This window comes from Ranitomeya imitator, chromosome 2 (genome assembly GCF_032444005.1).
Source record: "Ranitomeya imitator isolate aRanImi1 chromosome 2, aRanImi1.pri, whole genome shotgun sequence".
NCBI classification, from domain to species: Eukaryota; Metazoa; Chordata; class Amphibia; order Anura; family Dendrobatidae; genus Ranitomeya; species Ranitomeya imitator.
Window position 1 is genome coordinate 421,112,933 of NC_091283.1, and position 21,139 is coordinate 421,134,071.

General features: G+C 43.0%; 1 protein-coding gene, 1 non-coding gene and 1 pseudogene across 3 annotated transcripts; all 3 read left to right on the plus strand.

The window, feature by feature from the left end:
* Nucleotides 1–244: 244 nt before the first annotated feature.
* Nucleotides 245–18,791, plus strand: LOC138664262 (uncharacterized). Of its 2 annotated transcripts, none has more exons than XM_069750801.1 (3): nucleotides 245–2,137; nucleotides 16,531–16,605; nucleotides 18,240–18,791. In XM_069750801.1, the coding sequence occupies exon 1, from the start codon at nucleotides 267–269 to the stop codon at nucleotides 1,527–1,529; it is 1,263 nt and encodes a 420-aa protein (XP_069606902.1). In that variant the 5' UTR covers nucleotides 245–266; the 3' UTR covers nucleotides 1,530–2,137; nucleotides 16,531–16,605; nucleotides 18,240–18,791. The 2 variants fall into 2 exon arrangements, 1 of the variants encoding a protein (XP_069606902.1); XR_011318317.1 differs by lacking the exon at nucleotides 245–2,137 and adding an exon at nucleotides 14,964–15,624.
* LOC138668060 (U2 spliceosomal RNA) lies at nucleotides 5,087–5,278 on the plus strand. Its single transcript, XR_011319060.1, has one exon. It is a non-coding gene; the product is annotated as a U2 spliceosomal RNA (small nuclear RNA).
* On the plus strand, nucleotides 12,560–12,739 carry LOC138668086 (U2 spliceosomal RNA; annotated as a pseudogene).
* Nucleotides 18,792–21,139: the final 2,348 nt, after the last annotated feature.

Genomic DNA, 21,139 nt, shown 5'->3' on the forward strand with positions numbered 1-21,139 from the left:
TTGTTGTGTTTTCCAGTGATGATGGGAATGGCGGTTACATTGTGTATGTGGCTTGCTGTTTTGGGAGATGAGTTCCATAAAGTTGTGGAGTCTTGACTGTGGAACTTCCCATCTGAGGGAAAAAAAAAAAAAAAAAAAAAAAACCAGGAGGTTCTTTGAGTGCTGTCCCTCGGCCTTCTGGCATCGCCACTCCGGTGGCTTAAGCCAGATGCTGCTATAGGGGGATAGTGAGGAAAAAACGAGAAGGCGATCCTTGAGGCGTGACTATGGGAGTCAAGCTGAAATTCGCTGGGACCGGGAACCCCCGGGTCAAGAATGGATTCCGAATTGAGGTCGCTGAAGAAAAGAAGGGACACTACTCCCTGTCCTACCTGGTGAATGCCATCTTCTATGATGCCCTGAAGGTAAAAAAGACGGATATAGTTTGCCTGCAAGAATTTAGAAAAGATGGAAGGTACGTGCTGGTTCTTTCTACTATGGCTGCTTGCCAAAACCTCTTCAGAACCTTGACTGGCTTTAAAGAGAGCACCCTTTTAGATGGACTTATTTTCACCATTCTTTATTCTAAGGGGGATGTCCCAGTGGTTGTGTTCATGCACAATCCTTTTTGCTCCCACGATAGTATTACAGCTTTCCTGAGGAGGCATTGTATCTTTGTGCAGTTTTCTCACAGGATCAATAACGAGGAGGGCTTGTGGATGGGAAAATACAAGTACTTTGTCATGTTTGCGGTGGACCCCCAGGGACCAGGGGGTATTCACTATCCGCCTATGAACTTTTCAATTGGAAGAGATACTGGCTTTTTGTATTTTCCTGATGCTCCTTTCTTCTGTAGAAGGTGTAGTACTTATGGCCACATCCAAGAGTCCTGCAGTAATCAGCCAACCTGCAGGAGGTGTAATGAGACCGGTCACATGGCGAGAGACTGCAAGAACCAGGTAAAGTGTGATGCTTGTGGTGAGGATGGACATGTCCTTCGGGAGTGTCGGGCCAGAATCACACCTAGGTCCTTTGCACAAGTGACCGCGGTCAGGCCTGCTACTCCAACTGTTGTTGCTGAAACTCCAGTGAGCCCCCTAGCAGATATCGGGGAGGCAGTCGCTTACAGTGAGGAAGAAGACGACTCGGAGGTTGAGGACATACTTGAGGACGCCCAGGTCCAGCCTCGTGGGTCAGCGGGTTTTGGCATGGAAATTTCGGAAGTGGAGTCACCTCTCCCTCTCCTGTCTGGTGTCCGTGGAGAGGGGGAAATAGATTTGTCTAAGTCCCCAGCCTTAAATTGGACTGAAACTGCCTCGGAGGAACCTGAAGGTGGTGGCCAAGGAGACTTGTCTGCTGCCAGGTCCTCTGATGAGGATGAACCTTGTGTTTCCAGGAAGAAGCCTAGGACTGAGTGTCCCTCTGTTGCTCCTGTGTGTGATAGCCCGGTGGGTTCTCGGGTTTACCCGACAGATGTCTTTTCTCCTGAAGAGGTGACTTTTGGCATCCCGCCAAGTGCCAATAACTTTGACGTGCTTGATATGGGCTGAACATTGTTTTTTTTCTTTTCGTAGGTTTTGAGGGATTCCACTTTTATGCCGCATCATTTTGGTTGGGACATTGTGTCCCTTAATGTTAGGCAAATTAGATCTGTCACCCGTAGAACCACTGTTCTGGACTATCTTAAGAGTCTGAGTGCAGATGTCTACTGCCTACAAGAATGCGGGATTTTTGAATCTCCAGGGGATAAAGACTGGCCATATGGCCAGCATGTCTGGTCGGGATCAAGTTCTAATAAAAATGATGGGGTGGGAATTTTAGTTGGTAACAAAAATATTACCATTGATAGTTATACGGTTGTGGAGGTGGGTCGGTGTATTATTGTTTTTTTAAGTTACAGGGGGTGGAAGGTTAGAATTATTAATTTATACTGTTCTACAAAGAAAGAAGAGCGACTTGCTCTTCTTGAGAAATTGAGTTTTTTTTCTTCCAGGGAAAATACCTACTGTTTTCATTGGTGATTTCAATTGTGCCACAGAAGGAAATGTGGACATTACAGGGAAAAAGTTATCCCAACTAATCTTTGATTTTTCTTTCTCAGATGCTGCAATTTTTGGGTATGGCACTCCACCACCGCCAACATATTATGCTGACCGAGGTAATATTACATCTAGAATAGATAGGATGTTGTTTTCTAAAAATATGTTTTGTTCAGGTTTTGCTCAACATAGGGTTCCTTTTTCTGATCATGAATGCCTGCGTGGAGTGTTAAGTGCGAATGGGGACATAGTGTATGGGGGAGGGGTGTGGAAGTTGAATTTGAGGTTGTTGGAGGATGAAGAGGTGATGAATGAGTTGGAGAGAAGGTATGCAAGTTGGAGGTGGCGTAAGCGTGATTTTGATAGTGTGCTTGAGTGGTGGGATTGGGTGAAGTTGCAGATGAAAAATTTCTTTAAAAAATGGGGCTACAGGAAAGCTGCCAGATATCGTAATAGATTTAATGATTTAAGCAGAAAGATTGACTGGTTGTGTGGGTGTGTTGCAAGTGGGATGGATATGTCTGATCAGCTTGTGGTTGCAAGGAATGAGTTAAAATGTCTTATAGACGAAAAAGGTAAAGAAATTATTTACCTTACCAAAATAGAGCATTTAGAAAAAAACGAAAAGTGCACGAGGTTTTTTTTCAAAAAAATGAATGGAAGGAAGTTGGATTTCAGTGAAATAGTTGGCGAAGACGGATCTTGTGTAACTGGGAAGAATGTTTTAAAAGGTGTGAATGAGTTTTATAGTAAGTTGTATGATGAGAAATGGATTGATTCTGGGCTTGTGTCACATGTATTGAATGGTGTGGATAAGAGACTTGGCTCAGATGAGTGTGATATTTTATGTGATGATGTTATCCTGGATGAGGTGAAGAAAGTGGTTAGGAGTGCTAAAAAGAATAAGACGCCTGGGAATGATGGGCTGCCTGTGGAACTGTATGTGAAAGCTTGGGAGTTTTTGGGTGGTGATTTGACTGAGGTTTGTAGGTATATGTGGATGAATGGTGTTTTGTGTAAGTCTATGAAAGAAGGTGTAGTGGTACTTGTTTTTAAGAAGGGTGAGAGAAAGCATCTGGAAAATTGGAGACCCATAATGTTGCTTAATGCTGATTATAAGGTCTATAGCAAGTTGTTAGCAAATCGTATGCGTGAGGTGATTGGGTGTGTGGTGGAGGATGACCAAGTGTGTGCTGTGCCTGGTAGGAGTATGAGTGATAATATACTGTTGTTAAGGGATATGCTTGGTGACTGTAAAGTAAGAAAGCAGAAGTGCATGGTTCTAGCGATTGATTTTGAAAAGGCATTCGATAGAGTTTCTCATGTGTTCTTGTTTAAAGTTTTGGAGAATTTTGGGTTTCCTAGGGTTTTTCTGAATGCTGTTAGGTCTTTGTATGATTGTGTGTCAAGTGAGTTCTTAGTGAATGGCTGGCTAAGTGAGAAGGTGTTGATTAAGTCAGGTGTTAGACACGGGTGTCCTATGTCCCCTGTCTTATTTGTATGTGATTGAGCCTTTGTTGTGTTTAGTGAGACGTGAGAAAATGATGAGAGGACTGTTAGTGCCTGGGAGTGGTGGTAAGCAAAAGAAGGTGTTAGGCTATATGGATGATGTGGTGATTGTGAGTGAAAGTATGGCATCAATGAGTAGGGTGAGGCTGCTTCTGGATTTTTTCTGTGGTGCGTCTGGGTTTAGGGTCAATTGGAATAAGTGTAGTTTCAAGTGTTTTGGGGATGATAGTATTCGCATGGATGGAGTTAAGTATGAAGAGGGTGCAATTAAGATTTTAGGGGTATTCTTCAATGATGACCTGAAAGGGAATGAGAGTTGGGAGGAGTGTGGCATGCGTGTTGAGTGAAAGCTGAATTTTTGGAGGATGAGAGAGCTTTCTTTGCGTGGCAAAGTTTTAATTATCAAAGCTGTGGTTTTGCCTATTCTGCTTTTTGTGGCTACAATTTTTCCATCTCCTTATAGGAAAGTTAAGAGAGTAGAGAAACTTATTTTTACTTTTTTCTGGTGTAGTAAGATGAAGAAGCTGAAGAGGGATAGCCTTTATAAGGCTTGCCAGCATGGTGGGTTGGCTTTTCCTAATATTGAGATTTTTTTAGGACTCCATTATATTAAGACAGTTGTGGTTCTGTTAAGTAAAGGTAATAAGTGTGCGTGTATGGCAAGTTATTCTGCTGGTTGGATGTTGTATGGTTTATTTTGGAGGAAGAGGGATGCAAGAGTGCCTGTTTCTTTTAAGTGTCCAGTGTGGTATGAAGTGATTGAGAAGTTTGTTAGGAAGCATGATTTGTTGAGTGTGCCGATGAATGAGTTTAGAATGGTTAGGAGTGTGTACAGGAAAATCTATGCAACTGAGGTCGAGTGTGATATAGTTGGCTTAAGAGGGAATGAGGTTGCAGATGCATGGAGGATGGTGGACACGTTTGGGATGTCAAACAAGCAGAAGGATGTAGTATGGATGGCGTTTCATAATATCCTTCCAGTGAGAGATGTACAAAAGAGGAGAGATTTGATCAGATCAGATGTGTGTCCAAGAGATGGATTTGGTGGATGTGAGACGGTTATGCATGTGATGTGGAACTGTGGGTTTGCGTATAATGTGTGGAAGTGTGTGGGAGGATTGTGTAAGAGTTTGGCTGGAGTGACTTTTGTGGATTGGTGTGTGGCTATGTTTGGGATTGGTGCTTGTGGACGGGAGAAACAGAGAGTGTTATGGTTAATTATGGCTTGTGTCTTAGAGAGTTTGTGGGATGTGAGGAATCTTTATGTGTTTAAAAGGAAAGTAATTACTGTAAATGAATGTGTTAAGATTATTCTTTCTAGGTTGTTCTTAGTATATAAGTTAGATTGTAGAGGCGGTGGTGGAACAGATGCCGAGGGAATATGGAAGTTAAAAAAGTGGCGTTATATTGTGAAATATCAGTGATTTTTTTGGAGTCTTGTATCTTATGAGTGTAATAAGATTATATTTCTTCTGCTAAATAAGGTTCCTTTATGATTAAAAAATATGGGCCATGATGATGAGAAGTTTTTAGCAAGTAAGTATTGGAAATTCTTACAGATTGCTTTATAACTAAACTGAATGGTTTAAAAAAAAAAATCTGTTCTTATCAGTTTAATATCTGATACGTTCCCTATTTGGGGACCATATATTAAATGGATTTTTAGAACAGGGAGCTGGAAATGGAGCTTGCTCTGTCCACTCCACGCATTGACCCGTTATTGCAGTATCTCCGGGAACAGTGCACTCCTTCTCTGATCCGGTTTCCAAAAACAGATTGAATTTAATTAAAATCAGCACAGCAAGCTGTCATTTAACCCTTTATGAGACTTCTTTTCAGGGTCAAAGAAGCACGTTTCAGATGGCAAATGTAGCAATTTGCTCAATTTCACTGGACCATTTGCAACATTTCCTGTGCCTTGCCTGCCTTGCTTTCACCTATGCATGTTCAGCATTGGATTGCATCCAATATGCAATCAATCAATCAATCTTTGCTGGTTGCAACAGGTGTGTTAAGATGTAGGCCCGAATGAGGCCTTTGTAACAGTGTTGCTAATATATTGTGCCATCTACAAAATTAGGCCCCTGCTGTCTGTCAGTATTAAGTGTTTAAATTGAAGTATCCTATGAGTAGTTTGGCCATACATACTACATTTGTGACCACATGCACAAATTCCTTTGGAAAATATTGGCTCCCTCTTGTGGAGCACTGACTTTTAATTATGTGGTGTATGATATGTATTTAAATAAAAAAGGAAAAATGGGGTCTGTGATGATATTGAATATGCTAGTCTTGTCTATCTTGTCTTGTACTGTGCGAGTAGTATTCTAATGCTTTTGACCAATCAGGTGCGCTGCCTGCAGTAGATAGAATCTGTGCACGGAATTTTCACCTTCTGTCACAATGGGGTCTTTAGCCACTGACTCCGGAACTCTCATATGTCACAATGGGCTCTGGACCTATCTAAGGCAGTGTAAAATGGCGCCGTCTTCAGTCTGCTGCTGTAGCAGCAGCAGACCACATGGTAGGGGGGGTCTGTGCCCAGCTTCAGGGGAGCTGGGAAGACAACTGCTAGCCTGTCTGGTTTTTGAATTACACTCTCGCTCTGCCTGTTTCTTGAATAGGCCTCCTTACCTTGACAAGTCAGCTGGTATGTCACTCTCCATCAGGAGAAACGTTACCCCTTAGACCCCAGTCCAGTGCCTCTCACCTAGCCAAATCAGTTCTCTTGCTTCGCACTGACGAGGGCCAAGAGCCCCAAACACCGTGTCTGCGAATTGAGATACTGATTTGGCTTTAATCCTAAGTCATATTGCACGACTCGTTAATGAGTTGATTGTGACTTGTAGGATTGCTACTTACAACAGGTGCTTGCTGCTATAGAGTTGAAGTCCTCTTTTTCTCACAAGAGGCAATTTGCATTAATAGTTGCACTCTTTAGCGCAAAAGGGATGGAGGGTGTGTTCAAATAGGCGGAGTTATGCAGATTAGGCGGAGTTATGCAGAATAAAAAACGCATTGGGCCCAGCTTGAACACACCCCCACACACCCCCCACACACCCCCACACACATCAGAACTGCCATTTGATAAGGCATCCAGAGTTTAGAAAAAAAATGTCTTCCCCTGGGCAATCTTTTGGGCTCTCTCCACAGTGGGTCTTGGTTGTAGGCCATGGTGCGTCCGGAGTGGCAAACCATTTCAGGCCATCGCTTCTCGGCCTTTTGGCACGATCTGTAGTGGGTCTGTCGGATGGCTGTCTGAGCGTTGACTCTTGGCCTTGTGGCATCGCCGTTTTACGGCTTAAGCCACATGCTGCTTTAGGGAGTTGACCAGAGGACACGACCAGCGATCATGGGATGTTTACGTTACGCAGGGCCCGGTGAGGCTCGTGTGAAATTTGGAATCCAAATCGATGTGGAGGAAGGAAAAGAAGAAATCGTCAATCTCAGCTTTGTGGTGTGGAAGGTCCTGTTTGAAGTTCTCAACGTGAGGAAGGAGGAGATTCTGTGCCTGCAGCAGTTCAAGCGCAAGTATAATCTTGTTTTGACTTCAATGGCGGCATGTAATAATTTGTATGAATCCCTGAAAAGGAATCTGGAGCATTCATATCTGGATGGGCTGACTTTTGTCATTTTGTATGCTGCTAAGGAGATACCTCTGACAGTTTTCATGTACAATCCCCATGTACAGCTGGAATTGATTTACGCCTTTTTAAGAAGGCATTGTTACATCTGTAAAGCTGGCGTTAAAGTTATGAATGAGGAGGATATATGGTCGGGAAAATACCGGCTAATGATCACGTTTCGTGAGAGCCCTGATGAGCCAGGGGGTATCCACTATCCTCCTTTAAATTTTTCAATTGGTCGGGAGAGAGGTTATCTTTTCTTCCCTAATGCACCAATATTTTGCCGGCATTGCAGGAGGTACGGGCATACACAAGAAGCCTGTAAAATAGATGTTATCTGCAGGAAATGCAATGAGGAGGGTCATCTCTCCTCTGATTGTAAAAACACCATTGTCTGCAACCTCTGTGAAGAGAAGCACTCTTTCAGAGACTGTAAGTCATGCCCAGGTTCCTATGAAGCTGCAGCAGGGAGGAGGAGAGCACAGTCTCCGGCTCGAGCAGGTACATCAGCGTCTGCGCCACTGTCCACTGTGGCCTTCCTGGATGAAGAGGAGGCACAGGTTTGTTTTCCTGAACAGGTTCGTGTAAACGAACGAGGAAATATGGAGTTGGCTCAGACGACAGCAATACTGAGACTGTAACTGGGGAAGAAGGTATGGAGGTATCCCTGGTGGGGGATTTTGATCCTGAAATGCGTTGCAGGGGGAAGAGGAGATTGATTTGTCAAAAACACCAGGTGTGGATTGGGGTGCGGAGGTGTCAGACTCTGAGATGGAGGGAGGTCAGGGGGACTTTGACTTTCAGCGGAAAGACAGTAGCTCTGATGAGGAGGGAGGTTCTTCTAAGAAGAAAAAAAAAGTGGAGCCATCCTTTTCTCCATTGAGTGACTCCAGTATGAGTCCAGCTCGGGTGTACCCTACTGCATCTGTTCCCCAAGGTGACTCTTTTTTAGGGGAAGGTGCGATTCTCGACTTCTGCACATCAAGCGCCCTGCCTCCAGAAGGGTTAGGATAATGCATAAGTGGTTATGTTGTCGCACTTTGGGTCCCCAAATTGACAAATGGTGTCTCTACATTCTCTCCGCATATTGTCACTGAATGTAAGGCAGATTAAGTCTGTGCCTAGGAGAGTGGCAATATTGGACTACCTGAGCAATCTGAATGTGGATGTGTATTGCATTCAGGAATGTGGGATTCCTGATCCCTTAAGTGACAACGTTTGGCCTTTGGGTCAGAGTGTGTGGTCTGGGTCGGTAGCTAATAAAAATTCTGGGGTGGGGGTTTTGGTGAATGATAGAGGGGTTAAGGTGGAGAGTTACACCGTGGTGGAAGCAGGAAGGTGTGTAATATGTGAGCTCAATTGTAAGGGTTGGAGGGTGAGGGTGGTTAACATGTATGCACCGGTAGATAAGGGGGAGAGGCTGGAGATTTTTGAGAAATTGTTATTTTTTATCTGGGAAAATGCCAGTAATTTTTGTTGGAGATTTTAAATTGTGTGACGGAGGGGGATAAGATGGATATTACAGGTAAAAGACTCAAGAGTCTTGTATCAGATTTTTCTTTTCAGGATGCTGCGGAGGTTATCCTTGGTAAGCCTCCTCCTGCGACCTATAAGGCTGACAGGGGAGGTATAGAGTCTAGAATAGACCGTATTTTTTTCTCTCCAAATATTGTTTATAGGGATTTCCAGCAGGAAGATGTCCCTTTTTCTGATCATGTGTATTTGAGAGCACGGTTGGAAGGTAAGTGTGATTTTGTGTATGGTGGAGGTGTGTGGAAGCTTAATGTGCGTTTGTTAGAGGATAAAAGAATTATGCGTGACTTTAAAAGGATGTATGTAAGGTGGAGGAATAAAAAAAGTGATTTCGTGAATGTGCTTGAGTGGTGGGATTGGTTGAAGTGTAAGATTGGTATTTTCTTTAAAAAGTGGGGTAGGCGGAATGCTGCTATGAATAGGGCAAAATTTAATGAGCTAAGTGTCAGATTGGAGTGGTTACGAAAGTTGAGGATAATTGGAGTGGATGTTGATGATTTGATGTGTCAGGTGAAAGATGAAATTAAGAAATTTATTGAAGTAAAAGGTAAAGAAATAATTTTTCATTCTAAAATTGAACATTTGGAAAAAAATGAGAAATGTACAAGGTTTTTTTTCAAAAAAGTGCTTGGTAAGAAAATGGATATGCATGAGGTGGTGAATGGTGAAGGTGTGTGTGTAAGTGGTAAAGATGTGATGGATGAGGTTGTGCTGTTCTATAAGGAGTTGTATGGGGAAAAATGGTTTGATGATCAGATGCTGAAGGATGTGTTGGGGTGTTTAAATGGCCGATTGGGAGAGGATGAGTGTGGAATATTGGATGATGAAATTGTTTTGGATGAAGTTAAAAAAGTGGTTATGTCTGCTAGTAAGAATAAAACTCCGGGAAAAGATGGTTTGCCTGTGGAATTGTATGTGAAAGAATGGGATACGATTGGGGTTGACTTAGTGGAAGTGTGTCAGTATATGTTTAGGGAGAATGTGTTGAGTGATTCAATGAGAGAAGGAGTGGTGGTTCTGGTCTATAAGAAAGGTGATAGGAAGGATCTGGGCAATTGGAGGCCTATCACGCTTTTAAACGCTGATTACAAGGTTTTTAGTAAGTTGTTGGCTAATCGAATGAGGGAAGTGATTGGTGGTGTGGTGGATGAAGATCAAGTGTGTTCGGTGCCAGGGAGAAGTATGACTGAGAATTTGGTTTTGCTGCGTGATGTGATTGGACATTGTATGAGTCGTAAACAGAAATGTCTGGTTTTGTCAGTTGATTTTGAGAAAGCCTTTGACCGTGTGTCACATAGTTTTATGTTTCATGTTTTGGCTAAGATGGGTTATTCGAGGAATTTTGTGAGCTGTGTTAGGAGTTTGTATAGTAATGTGACGAGTGAATTTTTGGTGAATGGGTGTTTGAGTGATAAAGTGAGGATTAAGTCTGGAGTACGTCAGAGGTGCCCTATGTCCCCTATTTTGTTTATTCGCGTGATTGAGGTGTTGATGTGTATGGTTAGGAAGGATAAGGTTATGAGAGGTGTGTTGATTCCTGGGAGTGGTGGGAAGGATGTTAGGATTTTGGGTTATATGGATGATGTGGTGATAGTGAATGAGAGTATGGCTGCAATGAGTAGGGCAAGGTTGATATTAAGTCTGTTTTGTAGTGTGTCAGCTTTTAAGGTTAATTGGGCTAAGAGTTCTTTTAAATGTTTTGGTGATAGGAATGTTAGGATGGATGGTGTGAAATGTGAGGATGGTCCAATGAAGGTGCTTGGGATTAAGTTCAATGATGACTTGAAGGGAAATGAAAGTTGGGATGAGTGTGGGGAGAGAGTGGTGCGTAAATTGAATTTTTGGAGGTTAATTAAGAGAATTGACTTTAACTGGGAAGGTCTTGATTATTAAGGCGGTTATTTTACCTATTTTGTTATTTGTTGGGAATGTGTATCCTACTGTGTTTGTGAAAATGAGGAAAACTGAGAAATTGATTTTTAATTTTCTTTGGGGAAGTCGCATGGAGAAATTGAAGCGGGAGTCTGTGTATAAGTTATGTGTGAATGGTGGCCTGAATTTTTTGAGTGTTGAGTTCTTTTTGGGGATTAGTTATGTGAAAATGTTTGTAGTATGTTTGGGGAAAGGTAATACCTACTACTGTATCCTCACCCATCCCTTGTAGATTGTGAGCCCTCGCGGGCAGGGTCCTCTCTCCTCCTGTACCAGTTGTGACTTGTATTTTTCAAGATTATTGTACTTGTTTTATTATGTATACCCCTCCTCACATGTAAAGCGCCATGGAATAAATGGCGCTATAATAATAAATAATAATAATAATAATAATAATAATAATAATAAGTGCGCTTATATGATGAAGTATTCAGCCGGATGGATGTTGTATGGTTTGAAGTGGGTGAAAAGGGACGCAAGTGTGCCAGTTGCTTTTAAGTGTCCGATGTGGTATGCCTGTGTGGAGAAATTTGTTAGAAAGTATGATTTGTTGTCTGTTAGTATGAATGATTTTAGACAAAAAGGAAAAGTTGTTAGGATGGTGCGTGAGATTGCATGTGATATTAATGGATTGAGAGGTTTAGAGTAGTGTTGAGCATTCCGATACCGCAAGTATCGGGTATCGGCCGATGCTTGCGGTATCGGAATTCCGATACCGAGTTCCGATACTTTTGTTGTATCGGGAATCGGTATCGGATCCGTATTAATGGGTAAAATAAAGAATTAAAATAAAAAATATTGATATGCTCACCTCTCTGGAGGCCCCTGGACATCACTGCTGGTAACCGGCAGCCTTCTTTGTTTAAAATGAGCGCGTTTAGGGACTTCCATGACGTCACAGCTTCTGATTGGTCGCGTGCCGCTCATGTGACCGCCACGCGACCAATCAGAAGCCGCGATGTCATTCTCAGGTCCTAAACGCGCTCATTTTAAGCAAAGAAGGCTGCCGGTTACCAGCGGTGATGTCCAGGGGCCCCGGGGAGGTGAGCATATCAATATTTTTTATTTTAATTCTTTATTTTACACATTAATATAGATCCCAGGGCCTGAAGGAGAGTTTCCTCTCCTTCAGACCCTGGGAACCATCAGGATACCTTCCGATACTTAGTGTCCCATTGACTTGTATTGGTATCGGGTATCGGTATCGGCGATATTCGATACTTTTCGGGTATCGGCCGATACTATCCGATACTTTCAAGTATCAGACGGTATCGCTCAACACTAGTGAAGAGGTGCCTGAGATGTGGAAGAAATTAAGTATACAAGGTGTGACGAATAGACAGAGAGATATTGTTTGGATGATGTGGCATGATATTTTGCCTGTTAGGGATGTGCAAAAGAGGAGGGATTTAATTAAATCCGAGGTATGTCCGAGGGATGGATGTGGTGCGAGAGAGCATGTTAGACATCTGGTTTGGGACTGTGATTTTGCGTATGCTGTATGGAAAGGTATAGGTGGTCTTTGTAAGGAATTGGCTGGTGTATCGTATCTTAATTGGAAGCTTGCTATGTTTGGAATGGGTGCATGTAGTAGGGTGAAGGATACGATTTTATGGCTGTTGGTTGTATGTGTAATTGAAAGTATATGGGATGCGAGGAATTTGTTAGTTTTCAAGAGGAAGAAGATGTCTGTTAATGAATGTTTGAGTTTGATTCTGTCACGTATGTATGTGATTTACCTGTGGGACCAGAAACGAGGAAGTGTTATTGATGCTGAAGGAGTCTGGAAATTCAAGAAGTGGAGATTTCTTGTGAAGTTTAATTAGTGCCTTTTTGGTGTATTTGTGTTTTTATTTTGAATATATACCATTATATGATGAAGGCTGAGTATCATTTGAAGCTTCTTTTTAAGCTGATTTGATTGAGCATTGTGCTCTGCCTATCTGATTTGGTATAAAAAAAAAAAAATCTGTTCTTATCAGTTTAATATCTGATACGTCCCCTATTTGGGGACCATTTATTAAATGGATTTTTAGAACAGGGAGCTGGAAATGGAGCTTGCTCTGTCCACTCCACGCATTGACCCGTTATTGCAGTATCTCCGGGAACAGTGCACTCCTTCTCTGATCCGGATTCCAAAAACAGATTGAATTGAATCAATCAATCTTTGCTGGCTGCAACAGTTGTGTTAAGATGTAGGCCCGAATGATTCCTTTGTAACAGTGTTGCTAATATATTGTGCCATCTACAAAATTAGGCCCCTGCTGTCAGTATGAAGTGTTTAAATTGAAGTATCCTACGAGTAGTTTGGCCATACATACTACATTTGTGACCACATGCACAAATTCCTTTGTAAAACATTGGCTCCCTCTTGTGGACCACTGACTTTTAATTATGTGGTGTATGATATGTATTTAAATAAAAAAGGAAAAATGGGGTCTGTGATGATCTTGAATATGCTAGTCTTGTCTATCTTGTCTTGTACTGTGTGAGTAGTATTCTAATGCTTTTGACCAATCAGGTGCGCTGCCTGCAGTAGACAGAATCTGTGCACGGAACCTTCACCTGCTGTCACAATGGGGCCTTTAGCCATTGACTCCGGAACTCTCACGTGTTACAATGGGCTCTGGGCCTATCTAAGGCAGAGTAAAATGGCGCCGTCTTCAGTCTGCTGCTGTGGCAGCAGCAGACCACATGGTAGGGGGGGGGGGTCTGTGCCCAGCTTCAGGAGAGCTGGGAAGACAACTGCTCGCCTGTCTGGTTTTTGAATTACACTCTCGCTCTGCCTGTTTCTTGAATAAGCCTCCTTACCTTGACAAGTCAGCTGGTATGTCACTCTCCATCAGGAGAAACGTTACCCCTTAGACCACAGTCCAGTGCCTCTCACCTAGCCAAATCAGTTCTCTTGCTTCGCACTGATGAGGGCCAAGAGCCCCAAACACCGTGTCTGCGAATTGAGATACTGATTTGGCTTTAATCCTAAGTCATATTGCACGACTCGTTAATGAGTTGATTGTGGCTTGTAGGATCGCTACTAACAACAGGTGCTGCTATAGAGTTGAAGTCCTCTTTTTTCACAAGAGGCAATTTGCATATTTGCACTAATAGTTGCACTCTTTAGCGCAAAAGGGATGGAGGGTGTGTTCAAATAGGCGGAGTTATGCAGATTAGGCGGAGTTATGCAGATTTTAAAAAACGCGTTGGGCCCAGCTTGAACACACCCCTACACACCCCCCACACACACCAGAACTGCCATTTGAGAAGGCATCCAGAGTTTAGAAAAAAATGTCTTCCCCTGGGCAATCTTTTCGGCTCTCTCCACAGTGGGTCTTGGTTGTAGGCCATGGTGCGTCCGGAGTGGCAAACCATTTCAGGCCATCGCTTCTCGGCCTTTTGGCTATGATCAAGTGCTTTTTGCAGGAGATTGTGGTTAAAAGGCACTCTGGTACCCCTCTCCTTGGCCTGGCAGGATCGTCCACTTAGGTGGACTTAACCTGCTTGTTGCTATTAGGGAGAGGGCTTAGTCCCAGGGTAACGAGTTGCAATCCCCCAGCTTCCAGGTGTTTTCTGTGCAGAACACTGGGAGCGCAGATTGCAAGCGACTGCAATTTGCAACCTTGTTGCGTTTTTCCATGGAGGTTGACCCTAACCTAGTGCCTCTTTATGCGAGGCTAAAAAACTCTATCCGGGTTCACTTCACTGCGCGTGGCTCGGATATGAGGAAATTAGGATACGTAGTCCAGGACGTGCTCAGGAACCTTCTTGGCGTGCAGAGGAACGAAATTTTGTCCATCCAGGACTTTCCCAGAAGAGGTGACTATGACATCACTTTCACCGGAGAAGGTATTTTCAGAGATGTTGTGGAAAAGATTAAAAAAGTTGAAAATAGCCCTGTTTTGAAAGGGATACAAATCGCTGAGCACGTCCTGGATGAGGTAAGATTAGTTATTGTTAAAAGTATTTTCACCTTTTGTTTCGGCTCCAGAAATCATGTCATTTCTAGCAATTTATTTTAAAAGTGTGAAATGTATTGGGAAAGTACTTAAAGGGACACTGTCACCTGAATTTGGAGGGAACAATCTTCAGCCATGGAGGCGGGGTTTTAGGGTTTTTGATTCACCCTTTCCTTACCCGCTGGCTGCATGCTGGCTGCAATATTGGATTGAAGTTCATTCTCTGTCCTCCGTAGTACATGCCTGCACAAGGAAATCTTGCCTTGCGCAGGCATGTACTATGGAGGACAGAGAATGAACTTCAATCCAATATTGCAGCCAGCATGCAGCCAGCGGGTAAGGTAAGGGTGAATCAAAAACCCAAAAACCCCGCCTCCATGGCTGAAGATTGTTCCCTCAAAATCCAGGTGAGTGACCCTTTAACGAATTTAACATATGGACATCTAAGTGGAAATTTCTTGTGAAGTGTATAAGAGATCCAAACACACCAGGTGGTATACGGCTTCCCCTTGCCCGTTTTAAAATTGGACAAAGAAATGGGGATTTTTTCTTCTCTGGGATGCCGGCATTTTGTAGGAATTGTGGGCGATATGGTCATTCAAAAGAAAACTGTAATGCATAATGTAGAAATTGTGCCAGTGAAGGGCATGAGACAAGAGAATGCCCTAAGGAAAAGAAATGTAGTTTTTGCCAGACTCCAGGTCATTTTTGTTTTTCTTGCCCTCACAGATTCCGGGAAGATGAGCAAAAGGGAAAGTCCAAGACGTCCGAACAAGGAACAAAAGATCAGACCACCCCTCAGGAGGAGGAACAACATCCTGGAGCCTCTGGAGACAATAAGGGCGTACCAAATAGTGAGATGTCTCCAGAGTCAATGACAGGTGACACGCCACTTCCCAAAACCTGGTTGCAGGACCAGAGGGAGTCTAAAAGGAGGGCCAAGATGGAGCAGAAGGGCATTTCTGGTAAAACCAAAAGGGACCGGCAGGGAGTCGGTGCCGGGGCCCATGCCCAGTCTGAGTCTCCTAGGCTGAGGGCGCTGAGTGGATAAAGGTGGGTTCTAAGAAAAAGAAAAAGGGTGGTTCGGAGGAGGCAGCGGAAGAACAGATTTCTTCTGAAAAGGAGGTGGACACTGGACCCTCAGGGGTTTCGGTCTCTGCTGTGACAGGTGGGGACCAGAATCTTGCTACCTCTGAAGAGTCGGAGGTTCTGCCTTGTGCGCAACCTCCTCCTTTAGAACAACCTTCTACAGGTCAAACGGGGGCGGCGGAACCCCTCGGGGACCCACCTGATGAGGATTTAAATGGACAGCCAATGGAGACCCAGCGGGTTCTGCCTGGCAACCCTCTTCCGAGCTATGCCAATGTAGCGTCGGGTTTATATAAAAGTGGTAATCTTTCCTCCTCCACGGACTCTCTCATAACGGTGCCATCGGAAGAGGAGGGGGGCGCAAGCCCAGTGGTCTGATCAGGTTCATCGGACAGGTAAACCCGTTGCTCTTAGTAACCTAAGTAAAACTCCTTTTTTTTTTCCTAATGATGGCTGAGCTTAAAGGTATTTCCCTCAATGTGAGAGGCATAAAATCAAATGTGAGGAGAACTGCTCTTTTTAATTTTCTCACCTGTTTTACGGCATCTGTGTTTTTTTGCAAGAATGTAATCTCTCACATGAAATATCATATCAAAAATATAAAGATGAATGGAGGTGTGGGCCATCTGTCTGGTCCAGATCTAATGCTGCAGGATCAGCGGGTGTCGCCATACTTTTTAAAGGGAACGTTTTAATTGATTTTATTCAGGAAATTATACCAGGTCGTATTTTATTAGTGAAAGCTTTTATTGATGGTATTAGATGGCAGTTTTTGAAATTTTTATGGGTCCCCAGAGAAAAATGAAAGAGCCGAAATGCTTGATCTTTTACCACTATTTATTAATAACTCTGAACCTTTTATTTTACCAGGGGATTTTAATTGTGTTTTAAAGGGTGAAAACAGGCAGACCAGCTCTGTAAGCAGAAATTATGATAAAACCTCAGGTATGCTACATGATATAGTCCAAGACGCTAAATTGATAGATATATATAAAAAATGTAATAGAAGCGGCCCAGAGGACGCCGGTTTCACTTGGAGTAATGCTAATTGTAGCTCTAGGATTGATTTTATTTTTGGTTCAGATAAAATAATACCTGTCAAATGTGAAGTTTTAACTAATATATTTTCAGACCATAAGCTTTTATCTTTTACCATAAAAGTAAATGATAACAAAAAATGTGGTAAGAAAAGCTGGAAAATGAATGTATCCCTTTTAACTGATCCGCAGATTTTATCAGATTTCATTGAGTTTTATAGGAAATGTAGTAAAAGGAAGAATCCAAATGTGACTATAAGTGTATGGTGGGATAAAATGAAAGTAAAAATAAAAGATTTTTTTATTAAAAAGAGTATATGTAAAGCCAAAGAAAAATATGAGGATTATAGGATTTTAAACACTCGCCTACAAACGTTATTTAAACTCAGAGACAATGGGATAGATGTACAACTCGATATTGTAAACCTAAAAAAAGAGATTTCAAAATGGCTAGAACAAAAAGGAAAAGAGATAATTTTTCGTTCCAGAGTACAACATATAGAAGAAAATGAAAAGTGTTCTAGATATTTCTTCAGGAAACATAAAAAAGAAAAAGTGATAATTGACCACATAGATGGGGAGAATAATATAAAAAATATGCTGGGTAAAGTTGAAAGTTTTTTCTCTAATCTTTTTAACGAAAAAAATATAGATAATAAATTAATGGAAGATTCACTACGAGAAATAACAGTTGGTTTAGATCCCGCATCCCAAGAGTTTTTATCCCAAGTTTTAACAGAACAAGAAACTTTAAAAACTATTAAAAGTTTTAAAAATGGAAAGGTTCCTGGCCCTGATGGTATCCCAATAGAATTTTATGTATGTTTTTATGATGTTTTAAAAGATGATTTGTTTTATTTGTTTACCAAGGTTTTTAATAATAAGGTTTTATTGAATTCTTGGAAACAAAGTGAAGTCTCCCTTCTATATAAAAAAAAGGTGATAAATCAAAATTAGAAAACTGGAGACCAATCACACTTTTAAATTGTGACTATAAAATAATGGATAAATTATGTGCAAATCGTCTAAAAGAAGTCATCAGCAAAGTTGTCCATTCTAATCAAGTGTGTGGGGTGCCGGGCGCAGTATATGGGACAATCTGAATTTAATAAAAGACTGTATTGAGGATGTGAAAGATAGAAAGGGGAAAATAGCGATCTTATCTATTGATTTTGAAAAAGCTTTTGACCGTGTATCACATTCTTATCTCTTTAAAGTACTAGAGAAAATAGGCATACCAGAAGGGTTTTTACTATCTCTTAAAGCTTTTTATAAGGATTGTACAAGTAAGATTTTAGTTAACAGTTTTAAGACACAAGACGTATTCTTACGGTCAGGGGTGAAACAGGGATGTCCTCTGTCCCCCCTGCTTTTTATCTGTGCGCTGGAACCAATAAGAAAATAGAAGAATTAAAAAATAGTAAGAAATTAATTAAAGAAATACGTAAAAGTGAGGAAATATGTTATGTTGACAGATATGATGATGATGTTTCTAAATCTACCTGGAAAAAGATTAATGATTCTTACCTTTCTAATGAACAGAGAGATCTGGCTTGGAGCTGCACGCACTGCTGTCTTCCTTGCCGGGCATTCTAATACAGGAGAGGATTTGTGAGGTCAGCCATCTGCCCAAGAGCTGGATGCCAGGAAGAGGAAACAGTAGAACATCTTTTTTGGACATGTAATTTTGCAAAGGATCTTTGGAGAAGATTGTTCCCCCTACTGAGAAGAGTGGCAGACCTCACGGACTTAACATATAAAACGGTGTTGTACGGACTTATGGAATGCCCCACAATGGATCAGTGCACAATGGCTTGGAGGACAGTGAACTGCGCCAAGTCATCTCTCTGGAAAGCGCAAAATATTGCTATTTTTAAACAAGATGTTTTATCATTGAATGATGTTTTAGACTTATGTTTATGTGAAATGTACACTTATTATTTAATCGACAAAAAAAAGAATGTACATATTTCCAAAAAATGGTTTGTCGACCAACGGAACTTAATTATTTAAGGAAATCTTGGTAAAAATTTCTTTAGTTTATATGGTTTGATATTTGTTGTTTTTTGCTTGTAATTTGTTAAAAGTTTTTAATAAACGGTTTTATCCCCTTGTAAGGGATAGCCAAATAAAAAAAAAAATGCCTTGGTCTGGTCGCTTCTCGGCCTTTTGTCTAAGATCAAGTGTAGTATCTTTGGAAAAGGTGGCCTGCTCCCACCACCCTAGTACATTGATACATTAATACACACTGGGTTGTGCACTTGATAGTACGCCAGGTGGCTCATATAGCCATCTGGTGGAAACCATGCCCCCCCAGGATCGAAGTCATTGGGCTCAGTAAGCGTGCGGGCTTATGGTGCAATGTGCCCCAGGAGTGGTCACCCTGGTGGGAGTCTGAGCTTGCCTGGAGTGAGATCCCAGGTAAGTCTTAGACTCCGTGGCACGCCGTACCTAGCCTTTCATACTTTCTTTAGCAACCCCTCCTATTCCTGGCCTTCTGGCCAGAATGGGAAATTTTTATAAACCCGGTCGAAGGTCCGGTCAGCTTTGGGCTGAGAAACCAACATGAAACAGGCTCCTAGGTACACCAGAGTGGCAGTCTGGTTGGATGCTGGGAGCACGACACTGGCTCTCCCCCGGCTTCGGCTAGGGAGAGCATCGAAGATCCCTGACCCTCGCTGTGGCCTTCTGGCTCGGAGGGACGGGGATGGTTTATTAGGGACCCTCTCCTCCGGGAAGGGTCCACATGAATCCTCGCCTTGTGCTGTTTTTGTGTGACTTCGGTCACAGTTTTCAGAGCCTTGGAAAGATGCTTCAAATAAAAAAATGGCTTGGTCTGGTCATATGGCTGTGCTGTAAGGAGTGGAGGAAGGAGAAGGCGATCTTAAAGAAGATGGGAGTGGTAGTCCACTTCGCAGGGACCGGTGACGCCCGAATCCATAATGGATTTCACACTGATGTCGCGCAGGAGAAGAGGATGCATTTCTCGCTGGGATATCTGGTAAATATGATCCTTTATGACACGCTGAAGGTGAAGAAGGAAGACATTGTCTGCCTGCAGGAGTTCAGGAAGGATGGACGGCATGTACTGATTTTCTCATCAGCTGGAGCCTGCCAGAATTTATACAGAGCACTGAGAGACCATGCTGAGAATGCTCTACTCACAGGACTGACATTTACTGTCCTTTATTCTAGAGGGGACATACCCCTAGTAGTATTCATGCACAATCCCTTTGTGTACCTGGAGGAAATAGTGAAATTCCTAAAAAGACATTGCTCCTATGTCCAGTACGCCCACAGAGTCATCAGCATGGAGTCTGGGCTCTGGACTGGGAAGCATAAGTTCTTTGTCCGTTTTGGTGTGGACCCTCAGGGCCCTGGGGGGATCCATTATCCCCCTCTTCTCTATTGGGAGGGATAGTGGGTACTTGTTTTTCCCTGAAGCCCCCTTCTACTGCAGGAGATGCAATGAGTATGGACACATTGTGGATAACTGCCCCACTGCAATGCTCTGCAGAAAGTGTAACCTACCTGGACATTATGCTAAAGACTGCCCCAACCCCATAGTGTGTAATGGCTGTGGGGAGGCAGGACATATGTACAGGGATTGTGGGGCAAACAGTGCTGCTGGAGCCAGGCTGTATGCCCAGGTAGCGTCTGCCAGCCCTACATTCTCTGGTGGCAATGCTCTGCAGGAACGCCGACCTCATGGCATTATTACTGAGAGGAAAATCTCCCCCGCAGCTGCAGGTAATCAGCTTCCCTCAGGTAATCAGCAGCCAGCTGTGTGTGACTCACCCAGAGCTCCAGACACTGAGGGGAGAGCGGGGGGCGTGGCTACAGAGGCTGAGGAATCTGTGACTGCACAGAAGGTGTCAAAGGGGGCGGAGCTAGAAACGGAGCTCAGCTCCCAGCTCCCAGGACATCTCTCTGCCTGTGGGGAGGGAGACATGGAGGTGTCACTGAATAAAACACCTCACTGGGACACAATGCAGACAGAGGAGGAGGAGGAGGATGGCAGTGACAGTGAGTGTGAAGTGAAGGAGCAGGGGGACTTCACAGCAGCAGTGAGGCCAGCACATGAAGCCAGTGGCCAAGCTGTGAAGAAGCCCCGCCTGGCATACCATTATGCAGATGAGAACAGTGCAAGTCCCATCAGTGACAGGGAGTACCCTGACATCAGCTTCTCCCCTGACATGGCTTTTTTAGAGGGGGTTCCTTCTCCCAGCTGTTACCAATCCGCCTGCCTGCCTCCAGAAGGACAAGGCTGACACAGAAGTGGTGGGTATGTAAAAACTTACATAAAAAAGTGCTGATATGGCTGCCAAAGCTGCACTTAATGTCGTATCCCTGAATGTGAGGCAGATAAAATCTAAAGGACGCAGGTCTACTGTGCTGAAATATCTGAAAAATCTGGGAGCCGACATTTACTGCCTGCAGGA